This window comes from Salvelinus sp. IW2-2015, linkage group LG26 (assembly GCF_002910315.2).
Source record: "Salvelinus sp. IW2-2015 linkage group LG26, ASM291031v2, whole genome shotgun sequence".
NCBI lineage: Eukaryota > Metazoa > Chordata > Actinopteri > Salmoniformes > Salmonidae > Salvelinus > Salvelinus sp. IW2-2015.
In genome coordinates, this window is record NC_036866.1 from 8,356,553 (window position 1) to 8,380,432 (window position 23,880).

A 23,880-nucleotide genomic window follows, 5' to 3' on the forward strand; every position below is an offset into this window, starting at 1 on the left:
TTAGCMACCTAACTGGTCTATTTTGTTAGCTGTGTCAATTTATGATAGCTTGCTTACGTTGGCTAGCTATTCTAGCTAATGTTAACAATGTCCACTTAATGTGTATTGACTAGCTAAATTAGCACAGTAACTAATAGTTATGCTAAAGCACACATTACCAGAGGCTAACGTTAGTTAGACAAACCGGTATAACTAACTAGCTAGGTTCAGGGCATTTGACAAATGTTGCTTTTCGATTTGAGTATGGTTAACGTTTGATTCGTCACGCAACGAGCTGGGCGAAGCAAACTCACGTTAGCTATTAAGCATACTTTGAAGTATTAGCCTAGCAGGTTAGCTACTACTAACTAACTTTAGCATCTAGCTCACTAGCATTGCTTACGTTGCACTTCGTAGTGATACGTCTGCTTGTTATGTTTATGGATGCTTATACGTTTCAGAGGCCTAATAACAACTTTACAATATTTAATAATTCTGCTGTGAAAGTGGAAAACATAGCTTGTGGAAGCGCCCCATGATATTCAATCAAACTTGGTTTGCAGGTTGACGTTGGATTCATGTACCCAACAGCATGACAAGGGAACATTGAAACAACAAAAACGCAACTGCATATGTTACTTATAGCTAATGCTTTACTGCTCATTACACGTTATGCAAACCTAGGAAGTGGTTTTGATGATACAATGGTAAAATATATCACATATATTCTACATTGAATTGATTGATTAGTGTAGGGAAATCATTAGGCCTGTGACTAGTGGTTGTGTAAGGATGGTACAGTTCCTTCTAGTGTTATGAGTCATCATTAAAGAGGAAATCTGCAGTTGTTACATCCATTTTTGACTTATACTTTAATGATCAATACCTCTTGATTCTTGAAAACTTTTTATAAATGCCTCATGAGCTTAGTTCAAATGTCAAACCTCACCAGAGCCCAAAATATAAAGTGTTTTGCTCCAATGTTTGTAAACATTGTAAATGTACACAAACACTGTATAGCCTCAACATGTTTCAAACATAATGTTGATATCTTGCATGGTCAGGGCTCTGTTTATGAATTTGAGAGTGGTTACATTTCTTCAGGCCCATCCCTCAGCTTTTTACCAAAACAAGTGGGGTGACCACAATTGTTTACTCATGTTAGCTGTGAGTGTTTTCATCTGRATCCTTATCATGAGTGTATGTCTGCTGTGGCTACAGTTCTCTTTAGGATTTAGGCCTTACTAAACTTTATTTGAGACTGATACGGTCATGGAGTCATTGGATATTAAACAGTCAATCGGATAGCAAATCACAAAGTTCAACAGTTAGTCTTCTGTCTTGGTGAAATGGCTATATAAGGACAAGTATATGGACAGKTAGTCAACATTACTCTGTCAGTGTCACAGCAGCATTATTTGCATGGAGTTTTGAATATGGAAGATTGTGTGAGTACAAAGGGAGAGGGTGTAAAATGTAACCACACAGTATGTAGGCCAGGCTATCAAATCAAATGATATTTGTCACATGCGRGGAATACAACAGGTGTAGTAGACCTTACCTGTGAAATGCTTACTTACAGTACTAACCAACAATGCAGTTCAAGAAATGGAGTTTAGAAAATATTTACTAAATAGACTAAAGTAACAATAAAATAACGAGGCTAGTCAATCACAGCCAGACTGTCAGGGGAAGTTGGGTATAAATGTATTCATACATTTTTTAATTAAGAATGCCTTTCCTGAACTAACACTTTCTTATTTATTTTTTGCTTACTTGCTATGACTTTGCTGATAGCTACTTTATTGAGGAAAAATGTACTTACTATGACTGTGGTGTAGTTGGCCTACCTAGCTATTTTAAGATGAATGCACTAACTGTTAGTCACTCTGGTTAAGAGACTGGGCCTCTGTCTTATTACATTCATTTACATTTTTGTAATTTAYCAGACACTTATCAGATGAAAACAAAGTCCTCAAAGGTCCACACAATTCAAACTTTTGTACCTGATCTTACATTAACGTCACTGGAATGTTTGTGTGGAAGTTGGCCTCATTTGCCCTATTTTAAGTTAAAATATTTTTATTTTATAGACAAGGCTGCAGTACATTCACTCATCTATTAAGCCCTTTGTTAGATCACATGCAGTGGACATGGTCAATTTTTTGTTTTGTCCAGAAGCATTGGAGGAAATGACAGTCTTCTGCTACCATAGAAATAAGAATTAATTATTATTTCCATGTCTGCTACTGCATTGTGAGTGGTACCATAGCAGTTCCAGGCACAATGACCTCATTGTCTGTCAACCTTCCCAAAAACACGCAGGGATATTTATCGTCATCTCCATGTAGATTATCATAGTCTGTCAGACTCAATCACTGATTGAGGAAAGGCCCCTGTTGCTCCAGCACACGTATTACAGCCAATTCCCAGCACTTAGGCTCTCCCAGGCTTTATGGGAAACACATTCCCGCTGCCTGGCCCACTCATCTCAGCACCAATGTGGGTGTGTTTCCTTCTCCTGTCTCATAAGTAAACAGTTAGCTTGTTAGCTATTCTACTTCCCTACTCAGATTGGGAACTCAGTCAGTCCACCCTTCCGGGCTATTTTCAGCCTGTGGAATCCCCACCCAGGTCGTCGACGCCTGCTGTTGACATCAGGTGTGGCTTTTTTTATGCTGGCKACAAGCAAATTATGCAGCAGTGACAGGGAAGGCAGAGGTAGTGGTGGCGCACAAACAAAGATATCATTTGAATATTACACATGTTCATCTTGAACCAGATACAAGGATAAGTGCAGGCAACAAAAAAAAGCCAGTAGCATGGCAGGAGAGAAAGTAGCAATACTGGAAGCATAATGTTTCTGGCTCTGCATACTAGCTAACCAGTACCAGCATCAGAGAGTATCTTCTACATTGAAAATCAGCACCGTACTAGTGCGATCTGTTTGTTTACGCATGTCGTACCAGATGCATTTCCTTCATATTGTTCATTTCCTTTTGCTGTGAGTGTTGTTCATTGTCATGAACAAGGTTCATTACCGACTGCTTTGTCACTATTGAGAGCACTACTTTTGTAAGGTAGGCCTACACAGCAGACTTTTTGTACTGGCATCCTTAGATGTTCTTGCTATTAATTTCTAGAGAAAAAGGGAGTAGACATGGACTAGTAGGTGACAGCATGTAGCAGCATATGTTTGTTTTTGTCTACTACAGGCTCAGACATGCTTCATAGTTGGTGTGTGATTACACAATGATTTATTGGAGTGACTCGTTTGGTTATTTCATGATAGTCACACTATATTAGGTTTGTGTATATTAGTCATGTGAAACACTATGCTTTGATATGTAGTGCTTGAATTTAAATAMATTTGCATTCACTTTTTGAAAGTATTCCTTTTTGATGTAAACAGAACTTCCCATACATGTTTGGCCACGGAAGTGGTGGTCCGAAAGTGACTTTTTGGATCTGAATGCCACTGGAAAAGACAAATGGTTGAGTTTGATATTATTTAAAAGCTTACAAACAGGGTTGTCAAACTTTGATAATTTCTTGTGAAACGTTTTTAAATCAAGGTTCTGAAATGTTTAACCTTTTAACGTCTATCTAAAAACGCATAAACTCAGATTTTTTTTTATCCCTTCCGACCATTTGTAATTTAGCTGGTACACCATTGCAATTTTAAATAGAATTGACATTTTTATTTCTTATTATTACCACAAAGATGGTCATCGGTCCACCCACTGTCAAATGACAACTTGGTAATGTCTATTCTATATTTCTATGACTTCAATAGGTTTCCTATGGAGGATTGTCAGTATAATTTAAAACAACAAATATTCCAATTCAACTCAAGATTKTCTGATGTGTGGATCCCCTTTCTTTGTGGTACCATTTGAAAGTTGAAATGTCAACTTTCAAAGGCACTGGCATAGACACAGTACCCCATAATGTCAAAGTGGAATCATGTTTTTAGACATTTTACAAGTTTAATAAAAAATTAAAAGCTGAAATGTCTTGAGTTAAGTATTCAACCCCTTATGGCAAGCCTAAATAAGTTCAGGATAAAAKAATTGCTTAACTAGTTACATACATACATACACTACTGGTCAAAAGTTTTAGAACACCTACTCATTCAATGGTTTTTCTTTTCTTTTTACTATTTTCTACYTTGTAGAAAAATAGTGAAGACATCAAAACTATGGAATCATGTAGCAACCAAAAAAGTGTTAAACAAATGAAAATATATTTTGAGTCTTCAAATAGCCACCCTTTGTCTTGATGACAGCTTTGCACACGCTTGGCATTCTCTCAACCAGCTTCATGAGGTAGTCACCTGGAATGCATTTCAATTAACAGGTGTGCCTTATTAAAAGTTAATGTGTACAATTTCTTTCCTTCTTAATGCGTTTGAGTCAATCAGTTGTGTTGTGACAAGGTAGGGGTATACAGAAGATTGCCCTATTTGGTAAAAGACCAAGTCCATATTATGGCTAAAACAGCTCAAATAAGCTAAGAAAATGACAGTCCATCATTACTTTATGACATGAAGGTCAGTCAATACGGAACATTTCAAGAACTTTGAACGTTTCTTCAAGTGCAGTCGCAAAAACCAAGCGCTATGATGAAACTGGCTCTCATAAGGACCACCACAGGAATGGAAGACCCAGAGTTACCTCTGCTGCTGAGGATAAGTTCATTATAGAGTTACCAGCCTCAGAAATTGCAGCCCAAATAAATGCTTCAGAGTTCAAGTAACAGACACATCTCAACATCAACTGTTCAAAGGAMACTTTTTGAATCAGGCCTTCATGGTTGAATTGCTGCAAAGAAACCACTACTAAAGGACACCAATAAGAAGAAGAGACTTGCTTGGGACAAGAAACCCGAGCAATGGACATTAGACCGGTGGAAATTTGTCCTTTGGTCTGGAGTCCAAATTGGAGATTTTTGTTCCAACCGCTATGTCTTTGTGAGACGTGGTGTGGGTGAATGGAAGATCTCCGCATGTGTATTTCCCACCGTAAAGCATGGAGGAGAAGGTGTTATGGTGTGGGGGTGCTTTGCTGGTGACACTGATTTATTTAGAATTCAAGGCATACTTTACTAGCATGGCTTCCACAGCATTCTGCAGCGATACGCCATCCCATCTGATTTGCGCTTAGTGGGACTATCATTTGTTTTTCAACATGACAATGACCCAACACACCTCCAGGCTGTGTAAGGACTATTTGACCAAGAAGGAGAGTGATGGAGGGCTGCATCAGATGACCTGGCCTCCACAATCCACCGGCCTCAACCAAATTGAGATGGTTTGGGATGAGTTGGACCACAGTGAAGGAAAGGCAGACAACAAGTGCTCAGCATATGTGGGAACTCCTTCAAGACTGTTGGAAAAGCATTCCAGGTGATGCTAGTTGAGAGAATGCCAAGAGTGTGCAAAGCTGTCATCAAGGCAATGGGTGGCTATTTGAGGAATCTCAAATATAAAATATATTTTGATTTGTMTAACAATTTTTTMGGGGGGGTTATTACATGATTCCATGTGTTATTTCATAGTTTCGATGTCTTCTCTATTATTCTACAATGTAGAAAATAGTTTWAAAAAACTTGAATGAGTATGTGTTCTAGAACTTTTGACCGGTAGTATAAATTGCATGGACTCTGCAATAATAGTGTTTAACATGATTTTTGAATGGCGACATCTCTGTACCCCACCCAATTATCTGTAAGGTCCCTCAGTCGAGCAGTGAAATTCAACCACAAAGACCAGGGAGGTTCGTGACCTGAAAATGGTTGTCTAGCAATGATCAACAACCAATTTGACAAAACTTGAAGATTTTTGAAAAGAATAATGGGCAAATGTTGCACAATCCAGGTGTGGAAAGCTCTTGGAGACTTACCCAGAAAGACTCACAGCTGTAATCACAGCCAAGGGTGATTTTTAACATGTATTGACTCAAGGGGTTGAATACTCATCTAATCAAGATATATTAGTGWTTTATTTAGGTTAGAGGTTAGAATTTTTATGCCACTTTCATTAGAGTATTTTGTGTAGATAGTTGACAATTAAACACCACCATGTGGAGAAAGTCAAGGTGTGTGAATACTTTATGAAGGCAATGTAGAAACYTACCGTTTTTACATATTTAGACTGGTGCTAGAGCATAATGAATAGGTGGTTAAAAAGTTGCAGAATTGTCCTTTAATGTAATTCTCCTAACCTTTTACCTAAATTCTCCTAACCTTTGTRGTTTTAGTTCTCCTAACCACCAACGTAAATTCTCCCTGTTATTCTCCTTTGTTACAACGCAACCAGATTTCAGAGAAATATGTACCGAGTGTACAAAACATTAGGAACACCTTCCTAATATTGATTTTTACCTGCCTTTGCCCTCAGATCAGCCTCAATTCGTCAGGGCCTGGTACAAGGTGTCAAGCGTTCCACAAGAATGCTGGACCATGTTGGCTCCATGATTCCCACAGTTGTGTCACYTTAGCTGGATGTCCTTTGGGTGTTGGATCATTCTTGATACGCATGGGGAAACTGTTTTAAAATGGAAAAACCCAGCAGAGTTGCAGTTCCTGACACACTCAAACCGGTGCGCCTGGCACCTACTACCATACCCTGTTCAAAGACACTTAAATATTTTGTCTTGCACATAAACAATCCATGTCTCATTTGTCTCGAYGCTTAAAAATTCWTCTTAAACCTGTCTTCTCCCCTTCATCTACATTGATTTTGAAGTGGATGTAACAAGTGACATCAATAAGGGATCATAGCTTTCTCTTGGTTTCACCTGGTCAGTCTCATGGAAAGKTGTGTTCCTAATGTTTTGTACACTSGGTGTATAATACTACACGTCCTCCAAGATGTACGATAAGTTATGTCATCCAATCCATATGCTTTTGTACGACCAGGTAAGACGTATGATATTGTACGACCGCTATTCCATTTGTTATGTATCATACTAAATGAAGGCGAACAGATTTACATACCAAATATTCCGAATTGCCCTGAGGCCAGGTTGAACATCTAGCCTAGGGGTTCACTTGCTGTAGCTGAAATGTGGACATTCAGTTATAGTAACCTGTTCTTATGCAGCAACAAGATGCTGTCACTCCCCATTGAAACCCCAAACTTCCTATTTTCAGATGAGTGCTTGTTGTTGGACTAGGYAGGGTCCTAAAATAGCCGGTACAAGTAAATAATCAGCCTTCTGGCATTTAATGAACACTGCTGCTGGGGCAGGGAACACTCCCTGACCCCAGTGTGAAGACAAATCGGGCCGTTTATTGACATCCTGCTGGTTTTGTCCTTTTACTGGAAGGGCAGCCAGGTGAATCAAGTTTAGAACATCGTTGGGTAGTTAAGCAAATTTTGATGTTTTTTCTTCCCACATGTTTAATCTGTTTCCCGTTTGGTGTATGCAGTTGAAATGCTTACTGTTCTGTTTCACTTTGTCTTTCAGGTCATACCACATACTGAGTGTTCATAATGTCTGAACATTTAGATGAAAATTGATGTTCGGAATAGTTTTATTTTATTACAGTGGAATCTGTCAGATCTTTTGCATCACTCTGTTTTTTCGAAAAGAAAACAAACCCCACGCGACAACACACTTTTTAGGATCTTTGAAAAAGAAAGCATCCGTCGAAGCTACAGTGCTTCCCCCAGAGACCTCCGTGGGTGACGATGCCTGTGCAAGCGCCGCAATGGACGGAATTCCTGCTATGTCCCATCTGCACCCAGCTGTTCGAGGAGAGCCTCCGCAAGCCCATCAGCCTGGGCTGCGGCCACACCGTCTGCAAGATGTGCCTGAACAAGCTGCATCGCAAGGCCTGCCCCTTCGACCAGACGGCTATCGCCACCGACATTGAGTTGCTGCCAGTCAACACAGCCCTGCTGCAGCTGGTGGGAGGACAGGTGAGACAGACGCTAGGCTAAGCTAGGTTGGTACTACTCAGGTGAGACGCTAGGCAAGGCTATACAACGGGTGTATATTTTACTGTGAAATACTTACAAGCACTTTCCCAAKAATGCAGTTTAAAAAAGTAAGAAAATTAGCAAATAAGAATAGTAACACAAATAACAATAACAAGYCTATATACACAAGGGGTACRGAGTCAATGTYCAGGGTTAGGAGGTAGTTGAGATAATACAGTGCATTCAGAAAATATTCAGACCCCTTGACTTTCATCACATTTTATTACGTTACAGCCTTATTCTAAAATTGATTTAGAATGTTTTCCCTTCAATCTACACACAATACCCCATAATGACAAAGTGAAAACAGATTTTTAGAACTTTTAGGAAATGTATTAAACATAAAAAAAACTACTTTATTTACATAATTATTCAGACCCTTTGCTATGAGACTTGAAATTGAGCTCAGGTGCATCCTGTTTCCATTTCTCATCCTTGAGATGTTTCTACAACTTGATTGGAGTCCACCTGTTGTWAATTCAATTGATTGGACATGATTTGGAAAGGCATACACCTGTGTATGTAAGGTCCCACAGTTGACAGTGCATGTCAGAATAAAATCCAAGCCATGAGGTCAAAGGAATTGTCCGTAGAGCTCAGAGACAMGATTGTGTCGAGGCACAGATCTGGGGAAGGGTACCAAAACATTTCTGCAGCATTGAAGGTCCCCAAGAACACAGTGACCTCCATTCTTCAATGGAAGTTTGGAACCACCAAGAACTGGCCGCCTGTCTAAACTGAGCAATCGGGGGAGAATGGCCTTGGTCAGGGTGGTGACCAAAAACCCGATGGTCACTCTGACAGAGCTCCAGAGTTCCTTTGTGGAGATGGTTGTCCTTCTGGAAGGTTCTCCCATCTCTGCAGCACTCCACCAATCAGGCCTTTATGMGGGAGTGGCCAGACGGAAGCCACTCCTCAGTGAAAGGCACCATTTTCCACCGCCATGATAGTGGCTAATGCAACTTCCTGATATTGTGCCCTGCTTTCAGTCAGGGGTAAACAACAGACTGCTGCAACCTGATTGGCAGAACGCGATACGCAACTTCCGGGACTAGCATTTCTAGGCATTAGCCACTTCAGCATGGTTGTGGAAAATTGTGTTTCATAAAGAAAGTATGTATATCCCCCCCGTGCTTTCTTGCCATTTTTAAAATCTAGTTAACCGGGAAGTCAATTTCTTTGCAGCCTGAATGGAGAATCTTTTAGGTATGAACCGGTCCACAGGGGATACGAGTGTATTGCCGGCTTCATACAATGRGTTTATCGGTAAGATGGAAACGACTCAATATTGCCATCTGCCGGCCTTTGGGCTAAGTGGATTTCATTGTGTTCTAGACCTGTGTCAGTGGTCTTCATCTCGCTATTGTTTGAAGCAAATATTGAACCTATGCTGTACCCCACCCTGCTTTCACCACTTCCAGGGCTGACCCACACACACATGTTTTTTTGCATGTGGGCTTGGAATTTCTTTTTTTTTTTAAAGGTCCCAAATGCTCTGTGTGACCATCTGCCAATATGGCTGGTAAGCTTAGACATTTCCCAGCCAATGCCAAAATCTACCAGCATTTGGTTGGTGTTATTTTTGCCTCCATAATCCCAAACAAACAGCCTTTGAAAAGGAGCTCACAAAGGTCTGCATTTGATTTCTCTGCGAACTATTGCAGTTTCATCCACAAGCACATGAAAGGGGAAGACTACAACTTGTTCTAGTTCACCACTGACCGTGTGAGACTGCCTGTGTATTTGTTTTAGTGTGTGTACGCACACGTTTCACATCTATTTGTGTGTTCTCACGACACATACAAGAGGGCCATTTTAGTTCTCTGATATGAGGAAAAGGGAAACTAGATCTGTCCCTATCAAGTGGTTCAAAAGATACTGGATGTAAATTACTTCCTGTTTTGGATGGCTTGTTCTCTACTCTGGCTTTTGGGAAATGATGGCACAGTACACTGAGTCCTAGATCTGTTTGTACTGTCTGACCAACTCTTATGGTCACGCCCACACATATCTCGGACGAGGCTACAGTGCACCCTCATTGGATATGAATGTCAGGCAATCTGGATAGACTCTTGGGGCAATATCTCAATCCTTTGGCGTACAAATCTTCTGTTGATACCAAAGTCTTAGAAGAACCCTGCAGATTTTTTTWATTTAACCTTTATTTAACCAGGTAGGCCAGGTGAGAACAAGTTCTCATTTACAACTGTGACCTCGCCAAGATGAAGCAAAGCAGTGCAACAAAAACAACACGGAGTTACACACAAACGTACAGTCAATAACACAATTYGGGGAAAAAATGAAAAATCTATGTACAGTGTGTGCAAATGTAGGGAGGTAGGCAATWAATAGGCTATAGTGGTGAAATAATTACAATTTCGCATTAACACTGGAGTGATAGATGTGCAGATGATGTGCAAGTAGAGATACTGGMGTGCAAAAGAGGGTAAGTAACAATATGGGGATGCGGTAGTTGGGTGTGCTATTTACAGATTGGCTGTGTACAGGTACACTGATCGGTAAGCTGCTRTGACAGCCTATGCTTAAAGTTAGAGAGGGCAATATAAGGCGTCAGTGATTTTTGCAATTCGTTCCTGTCGTTGGCAGCAGAGAACTGGAAGGAAAGGCGGCCAAAGGAAGTGTTGGCTTTGGGGATGACCAGTGAAATATACCTGCTGGAGCGTGTGCTACGGGTGGGTGTTGCTATGGTGACCAGTGAGCTAAGGTGGGGCTTTACCTAGCAAAGACTTATAGATGACATGGAGCCAGTGGGTTTGGCGACGAATATTTAGTGAGGGCCAGCCAACGAGAGCATACAGGTCGCAGTGGTGGGTAGTATATGGGGCTTTGGTGACAAGACGGATGGCACTGTGATAGACTACATCCAGTTTGCTTAGTAGAGTGTTGGGGGGCTATTTTGTAAATGACATCGCCGAAGTCGAGGATCGGTAYGATAGTCAGTTTTACGAGGGTATGTTTGGCAGCATGAGTGAAGGAGGCTTTGTTGTGAAATAGGAAGCCGATTCTAGATTTAATTTTGGATTGGAGATACTTAATGTGAGCGTGGAAGGAGAGTTTACAGTCTAACCAGACACCTAGGTATTTATAGTTGTCCACATATTCTAGGTCAGAAACGTCCAGAGTAGTGATGCTAGTCGGGCGGGGGGGGGTTGCTGGCAGCAATCGGTTGAAGAGCATGCACTTAGTTTTACTAGATACTACCCCATCCCCCCCTGTGAGGGGGGGTCATTTACACTTGTTTGTCAGGTTGCAATAGACAGTTCATTCGATCATGTCAGATGTTTGTGGAGACCATTTTTAGGATTGTGCTTCTCTTATGGATTGTTTAAGGAGCGTTCTGAACCATCACACTATATTCCCCATTTGGGATATTTCAGATGTGTTCAGAAGATGGACAGGMACTCTGCTGCCCTAGCTTCAGGGGGAAGCTGGTTTCACCATTGAGGTGCCAGGACAGAGAAGAGCTGGGGCTGAGTGGGAGCTGCCCTCCCGTAGTGGTGGGGGCCAAGAGACCAGAGGTGGCTGAACAGACTACTTGGGTTGAAGTGTAGGGTTTGAGCAGAACCTTAAGGTAGGGAGTGGCAGTTCCTCTTGCTGCTCCGTAGGCATGTACCATGGCCTTGTAGTGGATCCGAGRTTCGACTGGAAGCCAGTGGAGTCTACGGAGGAGGGAATTTGGGAAGGTTGAACACCAGGCGGGCTGCAGCATTTTGGATKATTTTCAGGGGAGCCCAGCCAACAGTGAGTTGTAGTAATCCAGARGGGAGAGGACAAGTGCCTGGATTAGGACCTGCGGCGCTTCCTGTGTGCGTTAGGGCCGTACTCTATGGATGTTGTAGAGCATGAACCTGAAGGAGCGAGTCGTTGCTTTGATGTTTGCAGAGAATGATAGGGCGTTGTCCAGGGTCACACCAAGGGTCTTTGCACTCTGTGAGGGAGACACTGTGGAGGTGTCAACTGTGATTGAGAGGTTTTGGAGCGGGCAGGCCTTCCCCGGAAGGAAGAGCAGCTCCTTCGTGTCAACGTTGCGCTTGAGGTGGTGAACCGACATCCAAGCTGAGATATCTGCCAGGCAAGTGGAGATGCATGTCGCCACCTGGGTGTCAGAAGGAGAGGGAAGGATAAAAGTAATTGAGGGCAATCCACATACCAATGATAGAAGAGACCATGTGAGGATATGATGCAACCGAGTGACTTTGTGTAATAGCATGAAAAGGAGAGGGTCTAGAACCGAGCCCTGAGGGACACCAGTAGTGAGCATATGTGGTGCAGACACAGATCCTCTCCATGTCACCTGGTAGGAGCGGCCTGCCAGGTWGGATGCAATCCAAGAGTGTGTAGTGCTTGAGACGCCCAGCCCTGAGAGGGTGAAGAGGAGGTTCTGATGGTTCACGGTGTCAAAGGCAGCAGATAGATCTAGGAGGATGAGAACAGKGAGAGTCCGTTTTGGCACTGCGGAGAGCCTCCGTGACAAAGAYAAGAACGATCTCGGTTGAGTGACCCATCTTGAAGCCTGACTGGTTAGGGTCAAGAATATCYTTCTGAGAGAGATGGCGAGAGAGCTGGTCAGACGGTGCGCACAAGTGTTTTGGAAAGAAAAGCAAGAAGTGATACCGTCCTGTTTTTGACGTCGGGGGTCGAGTGTTGGTTTCTTGAGAAGGYATGCAGACTGTGATGAGGGAAGTGAAGAATGGGAGAAGGTCTCCAGAGATGGTCTGAAGGAGGTGATGGGGTTGAGCGGGCAGGTTGTCGGGCGGCCAGACCTCACTAGTCGCAGGATTTTTCAAAGCGGTTGACAGTCGTTCGCAGGGAGTGGGAGGGGGTGGATGATTGGGGGAGAAGGTGGAAAATGGTTTCCTAGGGTTAGAGGCAGAAGCTTGACATTTTGTGATGAAGTGGCTTCAGTAGCGGATACAGAGGAATATAAGGTAGGGAGTGAAAGGATGATGGGTCCTCCGGAAGTTTAATTTTCCTCCATTTTCGCTCAGCTACCCGCAGCTCTGTTCTGTAAGCTTGCAGTGAGTCACCATGGAGCAGTAGAGGAGGGCCGAGCTGGCCGGGAGGAAAGGGGAGATTGCGAGTCATAGGATGCTGAAAGGGAAGATGGTAGGGTCGACGAGGCAGAATCAGGAGACATGCGGGAGAAGGATTTAGCAGATGATGGGATAGAAGAGGAGAGTAGTGGGAGAGAGAGTGGAGATGGTGCATGACCATCTGGGTAGGGGCTGAGGGCTAGGGTTGGAGGAGAGGGAGGTGGTTGCCGTGAGATTAGTAGGCGAACAGCCTCTAGTAAAGATGAGGTCAAGCGTATTGCCTGCCTTGTGAGTGGGAGGGGACTGGGAAAGGGTGAGATCCAGGGGAAAAGAAAGAGTTGGAGAGAAATTAATCAAAGGCYTATGTCAGGAGGTTGGAAGTTGCCAAGTATGAAGAGCAGTGAGCCATCGTCAGAAAGTTAGATTATCAAGGTGTCAAGCACATTGAGGAACTCTCAAAAGGGTTCCTGGTGGGCGATAGGGTTGGGCGATATACACATTTTCATACGGTTTCTGTTCCATACCGGGGTATACAGTATTAACGGATGTGCACATAATTTAAAAAATAAAATAATTTAAGCACAACTATTTAGGCAACAAGGATCTTGATCCAGGAGAGGATTGAATGCTGTAACCAAGAGGCTTGATTTGACGCCTAGCCACTTAGTTAGCAAACCAAATGCATAGCTGGAGCTCTGAGCTGGATATAATTTGACACATCTTAGATTTCTTATAATTATACCTAACTTATAAGCAGTGGTGTAGCACGCAGCCCCAGAGAGAGCAGCTGTGGAAGCAGTATTTTCTGGGGTGATCCATGTCTTCGTCAGGGCCAAAAAGTCAATGGACTGAAGGGCAGCGTAGGGTGAGAAACTRGGCGTTCTTGACCGCAGAATGCTGCCGGAGTGCAGGATTCCACATGGGTTGTGCGCGCAGGGTACATTAAATTAGAAGGGTTGCAGCCAAGGGGTGGGGGGTGTCTAATGCCTACAGGGAGAGGAGGGAACTGGGATAGAAAACACACACGCGCACACAGTTGCCAAAGCTACAACATGAGAATCTGAAAATAATTAGGTAAGATACTCAAGTGAGAGTGGAGTGAAGCCCTCCTCTCTTTCCTTCCTCCAATAAATCTGCAGAACAGTCTTTGTTTTGGCAACGGTCTTRGTTTTGACAACGAGACCGCTGCTGACACTGATTACCAAAACCTCAACAGTCACAAATTGCCCTGCCCCTTAATCCTAGTTGATGTGTCAACAATCATCTGCAAGTTATGAGCAGTCAGCAGTTCACACACCAAGTAGGCAACTGGGGAGACATACAGCACTTAAAGTAGATGGCCCTAGATAGCAAAAAGACTACTAGACAGCAACAGATTAAGACTAAAATTATACTTATCACTCCCGGAGATATCAGGAGTCCTCTAGCTATAGATTTAAGTATTTGTTTCTCTCTTTTTGCACACACACACACTGTAKACGTAAGCTGCATTTCAACGTGTGTGTTGTGACCTTGGTGTCTCTTTTCTCTCCCCAGGTGCCCAAACGGCAGTCTACCACCTTGGTGACAGGGGCAGAGGACATAGCCCACTATGAGGAAGCCAGTGAGTGTGTGGAGGAGCTGGCTCAGTACCTGAAACCCCTGAGCAACAGCAGAGGTCAGTCAGACACCACCTCATCCTGCTGACAGTCACAACCATTGCTCATGAATTGTGGGACAAGCCTCTATTAATTGCTCAACATATCATATTTAATAGCAACAGTTTCAACCACTCCCCCTTTTTTATCCACTCACAATCCTCATTCTAGTCTAGTGCACTCATTGTCTTCTTGCTTTATCAGGCATCATCTTGAATGGTGCTTTCTCTCTCTCCCTCATCTTGAATGGTTCTCTCCCTCATCTTGAATGTTGCTTTTTCTCTCTCATCCTCATCTTTCCTTTTCCTCCTTATCCATTTGCTTTGATACTCGTGTTTTGCTGTTCCACAATTTCCTCCTTAATGTTCACACTGGTTGTAAGTTGCTATGAATAAGCCTCTCTCACACTTCATCCTCTCCTCCAGGTGTGGGGTTGAGCACCAGCAGCGCCCAGAGTTCTCTGAGTCGGCCTATGCAGAGGAAGCTGGTGACCCTGGTGCACTGTCAGCTGGTGGAGGAGGAGGGCCGGGTGAGGGCCACGCGGGCGGCCAGGTCTCTGGGGGAGCGCACCGTCACTGAGCTCATTCTGCAGCACCAGAACCCCCAGCAGCTCTCCTCCAACCTGTGGGCTGCAGTCAGGGCAAGGGGCTGCCAGTTTCTCGGCCCAGGTAACACGTATACAATAGCGAAGTGCCCCTGACGTTCTGTCTTTCTCAGCCATCTTTTTTTCTGTGTTTTGAGGGGTGCAAAATTCATTTGTCACTTAAATCTTGCTGGATTGATTTGCTTTCATTTTACTCCTGTGACTCTTTCGTACTCTTGCTTCTGCCTGTTATTTTTTCCCCGTTAATGTTACGACCACTGAAATGTTTGTAATGACCTGTCATACACACTCCGGTAATGGATGAACAGGGATCAAAGGAATACATTGTCTTTCGGTTTTGTCTTTAACAATGCACAAGCTTGGTTGGGGATTTAAAGCATTGTCTCGACACTTACATCACAAGAAATAGGATAACTTAATTTTGATGGGTGTTCATTTTTTGTGGAATTGAGAAAAATATATAATTTAATAGTTGAAATGCTTACAAATTAGATGCTCTGAAATGAAAGCAACTTCCGAAAACTTGGATTATAGTGATATTATGTCTTATCTCAACTATAATGTGAAGTGTGTGTACACCTTATATATAATCTAGAGCTGAGCATGTTGATTTTTAATCTGAGAGTATCCTGCTATTGACACTTGTTTTATGCAACAGRGCATTTGACTGCAGGTAGGTGTAGACAGAGCAAGTTTTTGYTGGTTGGAGCCCAGTCCCACCCTGTTATGTTAATAGTTTTATATATGCAAATACACCCAATGTATTTATGCAAATTAGGCACATTTTATTTGAACATAAAATATAAAGTCTGGGCCCAAATGACATGTCAATGAATATCATCTGAGGAAAAATGGTAAGCATATGTTGCGCTGTCTGTTGTAGCGATGCAGGAGGAGGCTCTGAAGCTGGTGCTTTTGGCTCTGGAGGACGGCTCCGCTCTATCTAGGAAGGTCCTGGTGCTGTTTGTGGTTCAGAGGTTAGAGCCACGCTTCCCCCAGGCCTCCAAGACCAGCATAGGCCACGTGGTGCAGCTCCTCTACAGGGCCTCCTGCTTCAAGGTAGGTCTGACACGACCTACAAACGGTGGTGTAAAAAGTACTCAATTGTCATACTTGAGTAAAGTAAAGATACCTTTACAGAAAATGACTCAAGTGAAAGTCACAGTAAAATACTACTTAGGTAAAAGTATTTGGTTTTAAATATACTTAAGTATCAAAAGTAAAAGTGTAAATCATTTCAAATTCCTTATATTACGCAAACCAGACCACACCATTTTTTTTTTTTTGTATTATTATTATTATTTTTTTTTTTACAGATAGTCAGGGGCACACTACAACACTCATTTACAAACTAAGCATTTGTGTTTAGTGAGTCTGCCAGGTCAGAGGCAGTAGGGATGACCAGGGATGTTCTCATGATAAGTGCGTGAATTAGACCATTTTCTTGTCAAAATGCAACGAGTACTTAGGAAAAATGTCTGGAGTAAAAAGGACATTTATTTTCTTTAGGAATGTAGTGAAGTAAAAGTTGCCAAAAAAGTTAAGCAACCCCAAAAAACAACTTAAGTACTTTACACCACTGCCTACAAACATACAGTACCAGTCAAACGTTTGGACACATCTACTCATTCAAGGGTTTTTCTTTATTTTTACTATTTTCTACATTGTAGAATAATAGTGAAGACATCAAAAGTAGGAAATAACACATGGAACCAAAAAAGTGTTAAACAAATCAAAATATATTTGAGATTCTTAGTAGCCACCCTTGACCTTGATGACAGCTTTGCACACTCTTGGCATTCTCAACCAGCTTCACCTGGAATGCTTTTCCAACAGTCTTGGAGTTCCCACATATGCTGGGGACTTGTTGGCTGATTTTCCTTCACTCTGCGGTCCAACTCATCCCAAACCATCTCAATTGGGTTGAGGTCAGGTGATTGTGGAGGCCAGGTCATCTGATGCAGCACTCCATTACTCTCCTTGGTCAAATTGCCCTTACACAGCCTGGAGGTGTGTTGGGTCATTGTCCTGTTGAAAAACAAATGATGAGATGGTGTATCGCTGTGGTAGCCATGCTGATTAAGTGTGCCTTGAATTCTAAATAAATRAGTGTCACCAGCAAAGCACCATCACACATCCTCCTTCATGCTTTACGGTGGGAACCACACATGCAGCGATCATCCATTCACCTACTCTGTGTCTCACAAAGACACTGCGGTTGGAATCTAAAATCTAAAATTTGGACTCATCAGACCAAAGGACAGATTTCCACTGGTCTAATGTCCATTGTTTCTTGACCCAAGCAAGTCTCTTCTTCTTATTGGTGTCCTTTTTAGTAGTGGTTTCTTTGCAGAAATTCGACCATGAAGACCTGATCGACGCAGTCTCCTCTGAACAGTTGATGTTGATGTGTCTGTGACGCATTTATTTGGGCTGCAATTTCTGAGGCTGGTAACTCTAATGAACTTATCCTCTGCGGCAGAAGTAACTCTGGGTATTCCTTTCCTTTGGCGGTCCTCATGAGAGCCAGTTCAAAGTCCTTGACATTTTACGCATTGACTGACCTTTGTGTCTTAAAGTAATGGACTGTCATTTCTCTTTGCTTATTTGAGCTGTTCTTGCCATAATATGGACTTCTGTATACCCCTACCTTGTCACAACACAACTGATTGGCTCAAATACATTAAGAAGGAAAGAAATTCCACAAATCAACTTTTACGAAGGCACACCTGTTAATTGAATTGCATTCCATGTGACTACCTCATGAAGCTGGTTGAGAGAATGCCAAGAGTATGCAAAGCTGTCAAGGCAAAGGGTGGCTACTTTGAAGAATCTGAAATATATAATATATTTTGTTTAACACTTTTTTGGTTACTACATGATTCCATGTGTTATTTCATAGTTTTGATGGCTTCACTATTATTCTACAATGTAGAAAATAGTAAAAATAAAGAAACCCTGGAATGAGTATGTGTGTCTAAACTTTTGACTTGTACTGTACACCCATGCAAACATACACATGGCCGTGATCTGACTGGCGGTGTCTCGGGGAGAGTTGGGATATGCAAAAAAAAAAACATTTTCAATTCACACATGCGTATTAATGAACAAATATAAGAACCCACCAAATTGTTAYTTCTTATTACATGATTGTAAGACCAGCATAGGCCATGCGGTGCAGCTCCTTTAGAGCCTACTGCTTTAGGGCACGCAACTGAAAAGGTAAAAAAAATAAACTGAAAATGGGAGGTAGGCCCTCCTCCCAGTCCCTTTCAGTGCATTTTCTTCCTATCCGTGTAGTCAGTCTAATAAGCACAACCCAGATGTATCTGCCCTGATTTTGTCCTGTCTGTCATCCCGTGTATTCAGGTGACCAAGCGTGATGAGGACTCGTCCCTGATGCAGTTGAAGGAGGACTTCTGGACGTACGAGGCGCTGCGGCGCGAACARGACTCCCAGATCGTCCAGATCGCAATGGAGGGGGGCCTCCGCATCGCCCCTGACCAGTGGTCTTCCCTGCTCTACGGGGACCAGTCACACAAGTCCCACATGCAGTCCATCATTGACAAGGTGTGTAGGAAGTGTGTGTTTTTATGTGATGGACCACATATTTTGCTATAACATGACTGTTGGCCTAGCCGTAGTGGTGTTGCTGTAAATTGAACAGGGATTTTGTGTGTGTGTGTGTCAGTTGCAGACGCCAGCGTCGTTTGCTCAGAGTGTTCAGGAGCTGACCATCGCCCTGCAGAGGACAGGTGACCCGGCCAACCTGAACCGCCTGCGACCACACCTGGAGCTGTTAGCCAACATCGACCCAAGTCCAGGTTGCTCCATTTTACATCACACCACTACCCTTTTTACAGTATCGTGCCGACCCGGACCGAACTGTGCTGGCTCTATTTTATTGTCAGCTCAGTACAGCTTTGTTTGGCTTGATTTGGCTCAGCAGTGTGAGAAGCCATCAACACTCTCACTTTAAAAATGTGGAGTAAGTTGTATACCTTTTCAGATCAGTAAAAGAAACCCAAATTGAAATGCTTTTTTAAATGTAAGCAACACTATGCCGTACATTCACAGTGCCTGTTAGACCCTGTCCCCAGTGCTCTTCCAGGTATAACGCATCTAACTGAAAAATACCTCGTCTTGTCCTCCATCTTAGACTCCCCTCCCCCCACGTGGGAGCTGCTGGACACGGGCTTGGTGGCAGTGAAGACTGTGGTACACGGCCTGGTGGACTTCATCCAGAACCACAGCAAGAAGGGGAGTGACCCACAACAGGTGTGAATCTAGAAACGCATACCTCAAAATAAGATCTAAATCAATAGAACAGGTCTGAAATTATAGGTAGGGTCATGTTCATTATAGGGTCATGTTCATTAGGGCATGAAACGTCATTTTTCTGCCTGATGAACACGACCCATGTTTGACTCTGGAATGATACTAGTAATGGCAGTCTATGGTTGTCTGTGGGTTTATGACCATAACAGTAACGATAACAACATATTTTGGCTCGTCAATTTTAACGTGGCCTGTGGTGTCCCCCCTCCCCAGCCACCCCAGCACAGTAAATACAAGACGTACATGTGTCGGGACATGAAGCAGAAGGGGGGCTGTCCTCGAGGAACCAGCTGCACCTTCGCTCACTCTCAGGACGAGCTAGAGAAGTGAGTACAACGCTACACCCTGAGACACTCCCAATGTGGGATCATTGGGTAGAATCCAAATTTTACTTAACGGTAAATTATGTATTGATGTTTGGTGGAAAGTTCAATTCAGCACTGCTAGTGTGACAGCAATCATTAGGCCAGACACAGGTGTTGAAACCTCTTTCACCAACCATGTCTTTCTCCTTCTTTCTGAAGGTACCGTAAGATGAACAAGCGTCTGGCTGCCCGCCGGCCCCTCAGCCTATCCCTGACGCAGCTGAACGAGGTTGGCCTATTGCCCGAGGAGGTGGGGATGCTGGAGGGGCTGGCACATAAGGGCTTGACGAATGGCATGGTGGCGTCGGTCACAGGCTCCGCCCTGCCCCAGCTCATCTCCCGCGGTGCCGACCCCTCCTACGAGCCCATGATGCGGAAGCCCCAGTCCCAGGGAAGCCTCAGTGCCCCCAGCTCTCCTCCAGACTTGTGAGTAGATGGACATACACAGCATCTGTCTCACACACACACACACACACACACACACACACTGAAATCGTTTGTCTTTCTCAGACTGGACCCTGTGCCCAATCGGGCCATGGCCCACCCCAGGATGGCAGTGGACCACCTGGCCATGCACAAGCAGATGCCCAGGAGGCCCTCCATGTACCCCCCTCAGCAGGGAGAACTCTTCTACCCCCCTGAGCCCAGGGCACCTCCATCAGCCCTGCAGTATGAGGCCTCCCAGAACGCCCCAGGTAAGGCAGCACAAACAATACTTTTTTTCAGTGATTTCCTTTTCTTKTTTTTTGTTGTTGTATATATCTATGTATCTCGAGCTTATGACTCATCAGCTGATTTAAAAACAGTTTCTCTCTGGGAGCAATTGGACTTGTATATCTCCCAGTCGTGTGGTTTCATTGTGCTTATCTAACACCAATCATGTTGTCAATTTTCTGTGTCCTGTCAGGTAACCCCCCCTACCCCTACCAGCCCTCTCAGTACCCACCCCAGCCTCGCTACGTCCGGAACCCCCCTCCCACCAACGACCCGGCCTTGCCCCCCTACCCCGGCACCTACCCCCAGGAGCGCCAGTGTCCCCCTCAGCCCTCGAGTTCCCACTTCTCCAATGCTAACCCCCAAGGGTTTGCGCCTCCTCCGCATTATGACGGCCGTCGACACCCCGCCTACCCCCCTCCACCACCACACTCCTATCCCCACCGGGAGGACCCCTCCATGCCTGCGGACGAGGCCTCCAGAGAAAGATACCTTCCTGAGGGTTACCACCCCTCTGGCCCCCACCCCAGCCACATGAGGCCCTACACCCCCAGGGTAAGAACAGGTCTGCAGTACGAGGCTCTGCTAAAGGACAGTATACATTACTATGCCACTTATGCAATTACTTTTTAGTAGTTCAGTCATCAGCCTTACTCAGATTGAGTAAATGACCTTATTCAGCTAATCAAAATAAGTGTTCAGGATAAATCCACTTCAAAAATGTATTTCCATCACTGCAAAAGTGCGCTACAGTAAAAGTGTTCACATGTCCTGTTGTACAGGAGTCTTACAACCGGCCCCAGCCCACTCCCAGTCTGGACTACTTGCACCGCCGACGCCAGGAGATCATGGCCCAGCTGGAAGATGGGAAGCAGGTCACTCCCCCACCCTTCGCCCCCTCGCCTACTCTGCCACACCACTACGAGTCCAACTACACACAGGAGGTAAGAGGGAACTCTCGGCTGGTGTCTGTGGTTATATTCAGTGGTAGCACCAGGTGCTGTCACCGCAGTTAGTTACTTCAAAGAATAGGTCAATTTTAAAAATACTGTGTTTGTGTCACAGCAACAGCAGTACTTGGAAAACTCACAAGCGTTTTCAAAGTACCGCGAGCCAGACTACGCTAGCCAGTACTCTCCTTGGTCATGTGACACTATCGGCTCCTACATTGGCAGCAAGGAGGGGAAGTCCAGAGACAGTATGGAGAGGATGGTYAGTGTCATTAATCATTATCTAATCCCATTCAATGTCCTGTTTGTTTGTAAAGCTTGACTGCTTTTTAACATACCAAATCTGATATCTAAAGCTCAAAACATGTTCCAAAGCTCATTGTCTTGCAATAGGTCAAACATCTGTTTGTCTTTTTTCTTCTTTGACAGATGTTAACTATTCTATAGCTTTTTTTTCCTTTTACACCTTGTTGACTGATTAAAGGTTACTTGCACCTTGTGTACTAATCAAAGGTCACCAGAAGCCAATAGAAGTGCTGAGATTTATTGTGAACACGGTTAAACTCAACAAATACTCCTTCAACTACAGTTTTCACTGGAGTGGGTCTGGTAGTTTCTCTATGCAACATTATATAACTAATTCCACTGGTTGTGGCCTCTATGGGTGTTGTAGAACGCTGAGGGGAAAGGTGTGGAAGGCAGGCGCAGGGCTGCCGAGGCCAGAGATGACGACCCTATCATCCCCTTCGGCTCTCTGCCCACCGTGTCACGCTTCGGGGTGATCTCCCGCACCCCCAAGACGGGCTACTTGACTGCCGGGCCAGGGCAGGCCATGACCCTCTCACAGGGGACCAATGGACCCAAACACGGCGCTGCAACAGGTACAGGGAGAACTCGCACACCTTTTGGGTTTTGCTCTGTTCGCTGCATTTCGCAGAGTCTGACTGGCTCTTGTTGTCCCCCTGCAGGGTGGGGTGTTGCCGGGTACAGCCAGCCCTCTCAGGCCCACCTCAGTGAACGGCCAGTCAAGGAGAGGGAGCAGCTGACGATGGAGCTCCAGCAGGTCAATCAGCAGATCAACAAGCAGACTGCCCAGGCGGACCATCCCAGCCCGGAGGAGTGGTCGTCAGGGAGCGTCTCCAGCCAACAGCTGAGCCTGGAGCTCCACCATGTAGAGAGGGAGATCGGCAAGAGGACCCGCCAGATAGCCCTGGTGAGAGAGACAGAGCGGCACAGAGATGGACAAATGGCGAGGGAGAAATATATATATGCGCGCACACACACACACACATCCTGCTTTGATCTCTAAAATGGCAATGTGAACAGGGGCAGGGCTGAAGGAGCCCTGGGCTAATGTCACTGCTACTGCTATCCCACTTATAAAATATGAAAGAGTGAAACACAACCGAGCCCAACAAGTGCAGCTTGAAAGCTTTTCTTCTGAGACAATATTGATGTACACTCTCAAACGTACAAGCTTTGTCTCCCAGTCACTATTGTGGTGAACTGACAGTGGTGCCATTGTCCCCTTGCAGGAGCACCTTGTGAGTCATGATGGGAATGGGGCGTATAAGCTGAAGCCCACTGAGAACGGGCAGAGAGCAGAGCACTCGTTGGTCCTCAGGTAAACGGCACACAGCAAGAGTAGTTTGTTCATCTCAACTGCTGTGCCATAAGGAACCGTTAAGTTTGCTCCAGAATTCTCCCTTAAACAAAATATCTAAGATAAGAAATGTTGTCTTAGAAATTACCCACATTTTCTCACATTGAAATGGCTTTTTAAATATAAGAAGTTAAACTACTGCCATTTGATGCTGTAAAATACACTACATTAACAAAAGTAAACTCGGCAAGAAAAGAAACTGCCCTTTTTCAGGACCCTGTCTTTCAAAAAGATAATTCGTAAAAATCCAAATGACTTCAGAGATCTTCATTGTAAAGGGTTTAAACACTGTTTGCCATGCTTGTTCAATGAACCATAAACAATTCATGAACATGCACCTGTGGAACAGTTGTTAAGACACTAACACCTTACAGACGGGAGGCAATTAAGGTCACAGTCATGAAAACTTAGGACACTAAAGAGGCCTTTCTACTGACTCTGGAAAACACCAAAAGAAAGATGCCCAGGGTCCCTGCTCATCTGCGTGAACGTGCCTTAGGCATGCTGCAAGGAGGCATGAGGACTGCAGATGTGGCCAGGGCAATAAATTGCAATATCCGTACTGTGAGATTCCTAAGACAGCGCTACA

General features: G+C 44.1%; 1 protein-coding gene across 4 annotated transcripts in view; it reads left to right on the forward strand.

The window, feature by feature from the left end:
• The window catches only part of LOC111952583 (roquin-1), a 34,507-nt gene that overhangs the window by 473 nt on the left and 10,154 nt on the right, over positions 1-23,880 (forward strand). Inside the window, exons 2-17 of one of the 4 annotated variants that reach the window (XM_023971407.2) lie at positions 7,452-7,906; positions 14,557-14,677; positions 15,083-15,325; positions 16,145-16,320; positions 18,631-18,831; positions 18,953-19,085; positions 19,421-19,539; positions 19,813-19,925; positions 20,124-20,390; positions 20,475-20,659; positions 20,872-21,233; positions 21,461-21,622; positions 21,750-21,890; positions 22,302-22,509; positions 22,597-22,841; positions 23,164-23,252. In XM_023971407.2, coding sequence (XP_023827175.1) covers positions 7,676-7,906; positions 14,557-14,677; positions 15,083-15,325; positions 16,145-16,320; positions 18,631-18,831; positions 18,953-19,085; positions 19,421-19,539; positions 19,813-19,925; positions 20,124-20,390; positions 20,475-20,659; positions 20,872-21,233; positions 21,461-21,622; positions 21,750-21,890; positions 22,302-22,509; positions 22,597-22,841; positions 23,164-23,252 — 2,996 coding nt within the window. In that variant the 5' untranslated portion in view covers positions 7,452-7,675. Of the gene's footprint in view, positions 1-7,451; positions 7,907-14,556; positions 14,678-15,082; positions 15,326-16,144; positions 16,321-18,630; positions 18,832-18,952; positions 19,086-19,420; positions 19,540-19,812; positions 19,926-20,123; positions 20,391-20,474; positions 20,660-20,871; positions 21,234-21,460; positions 21,623-21,743; positions 21,891-22,301; positions 22,842-23,163; positions 23,253-23,880 lie in introns of all 4 variants that reach the window. The other 3 variants (XM_023971406.2, XM_070435082.1, XM_070435083.1) reach the window with 3 other exon arrangements.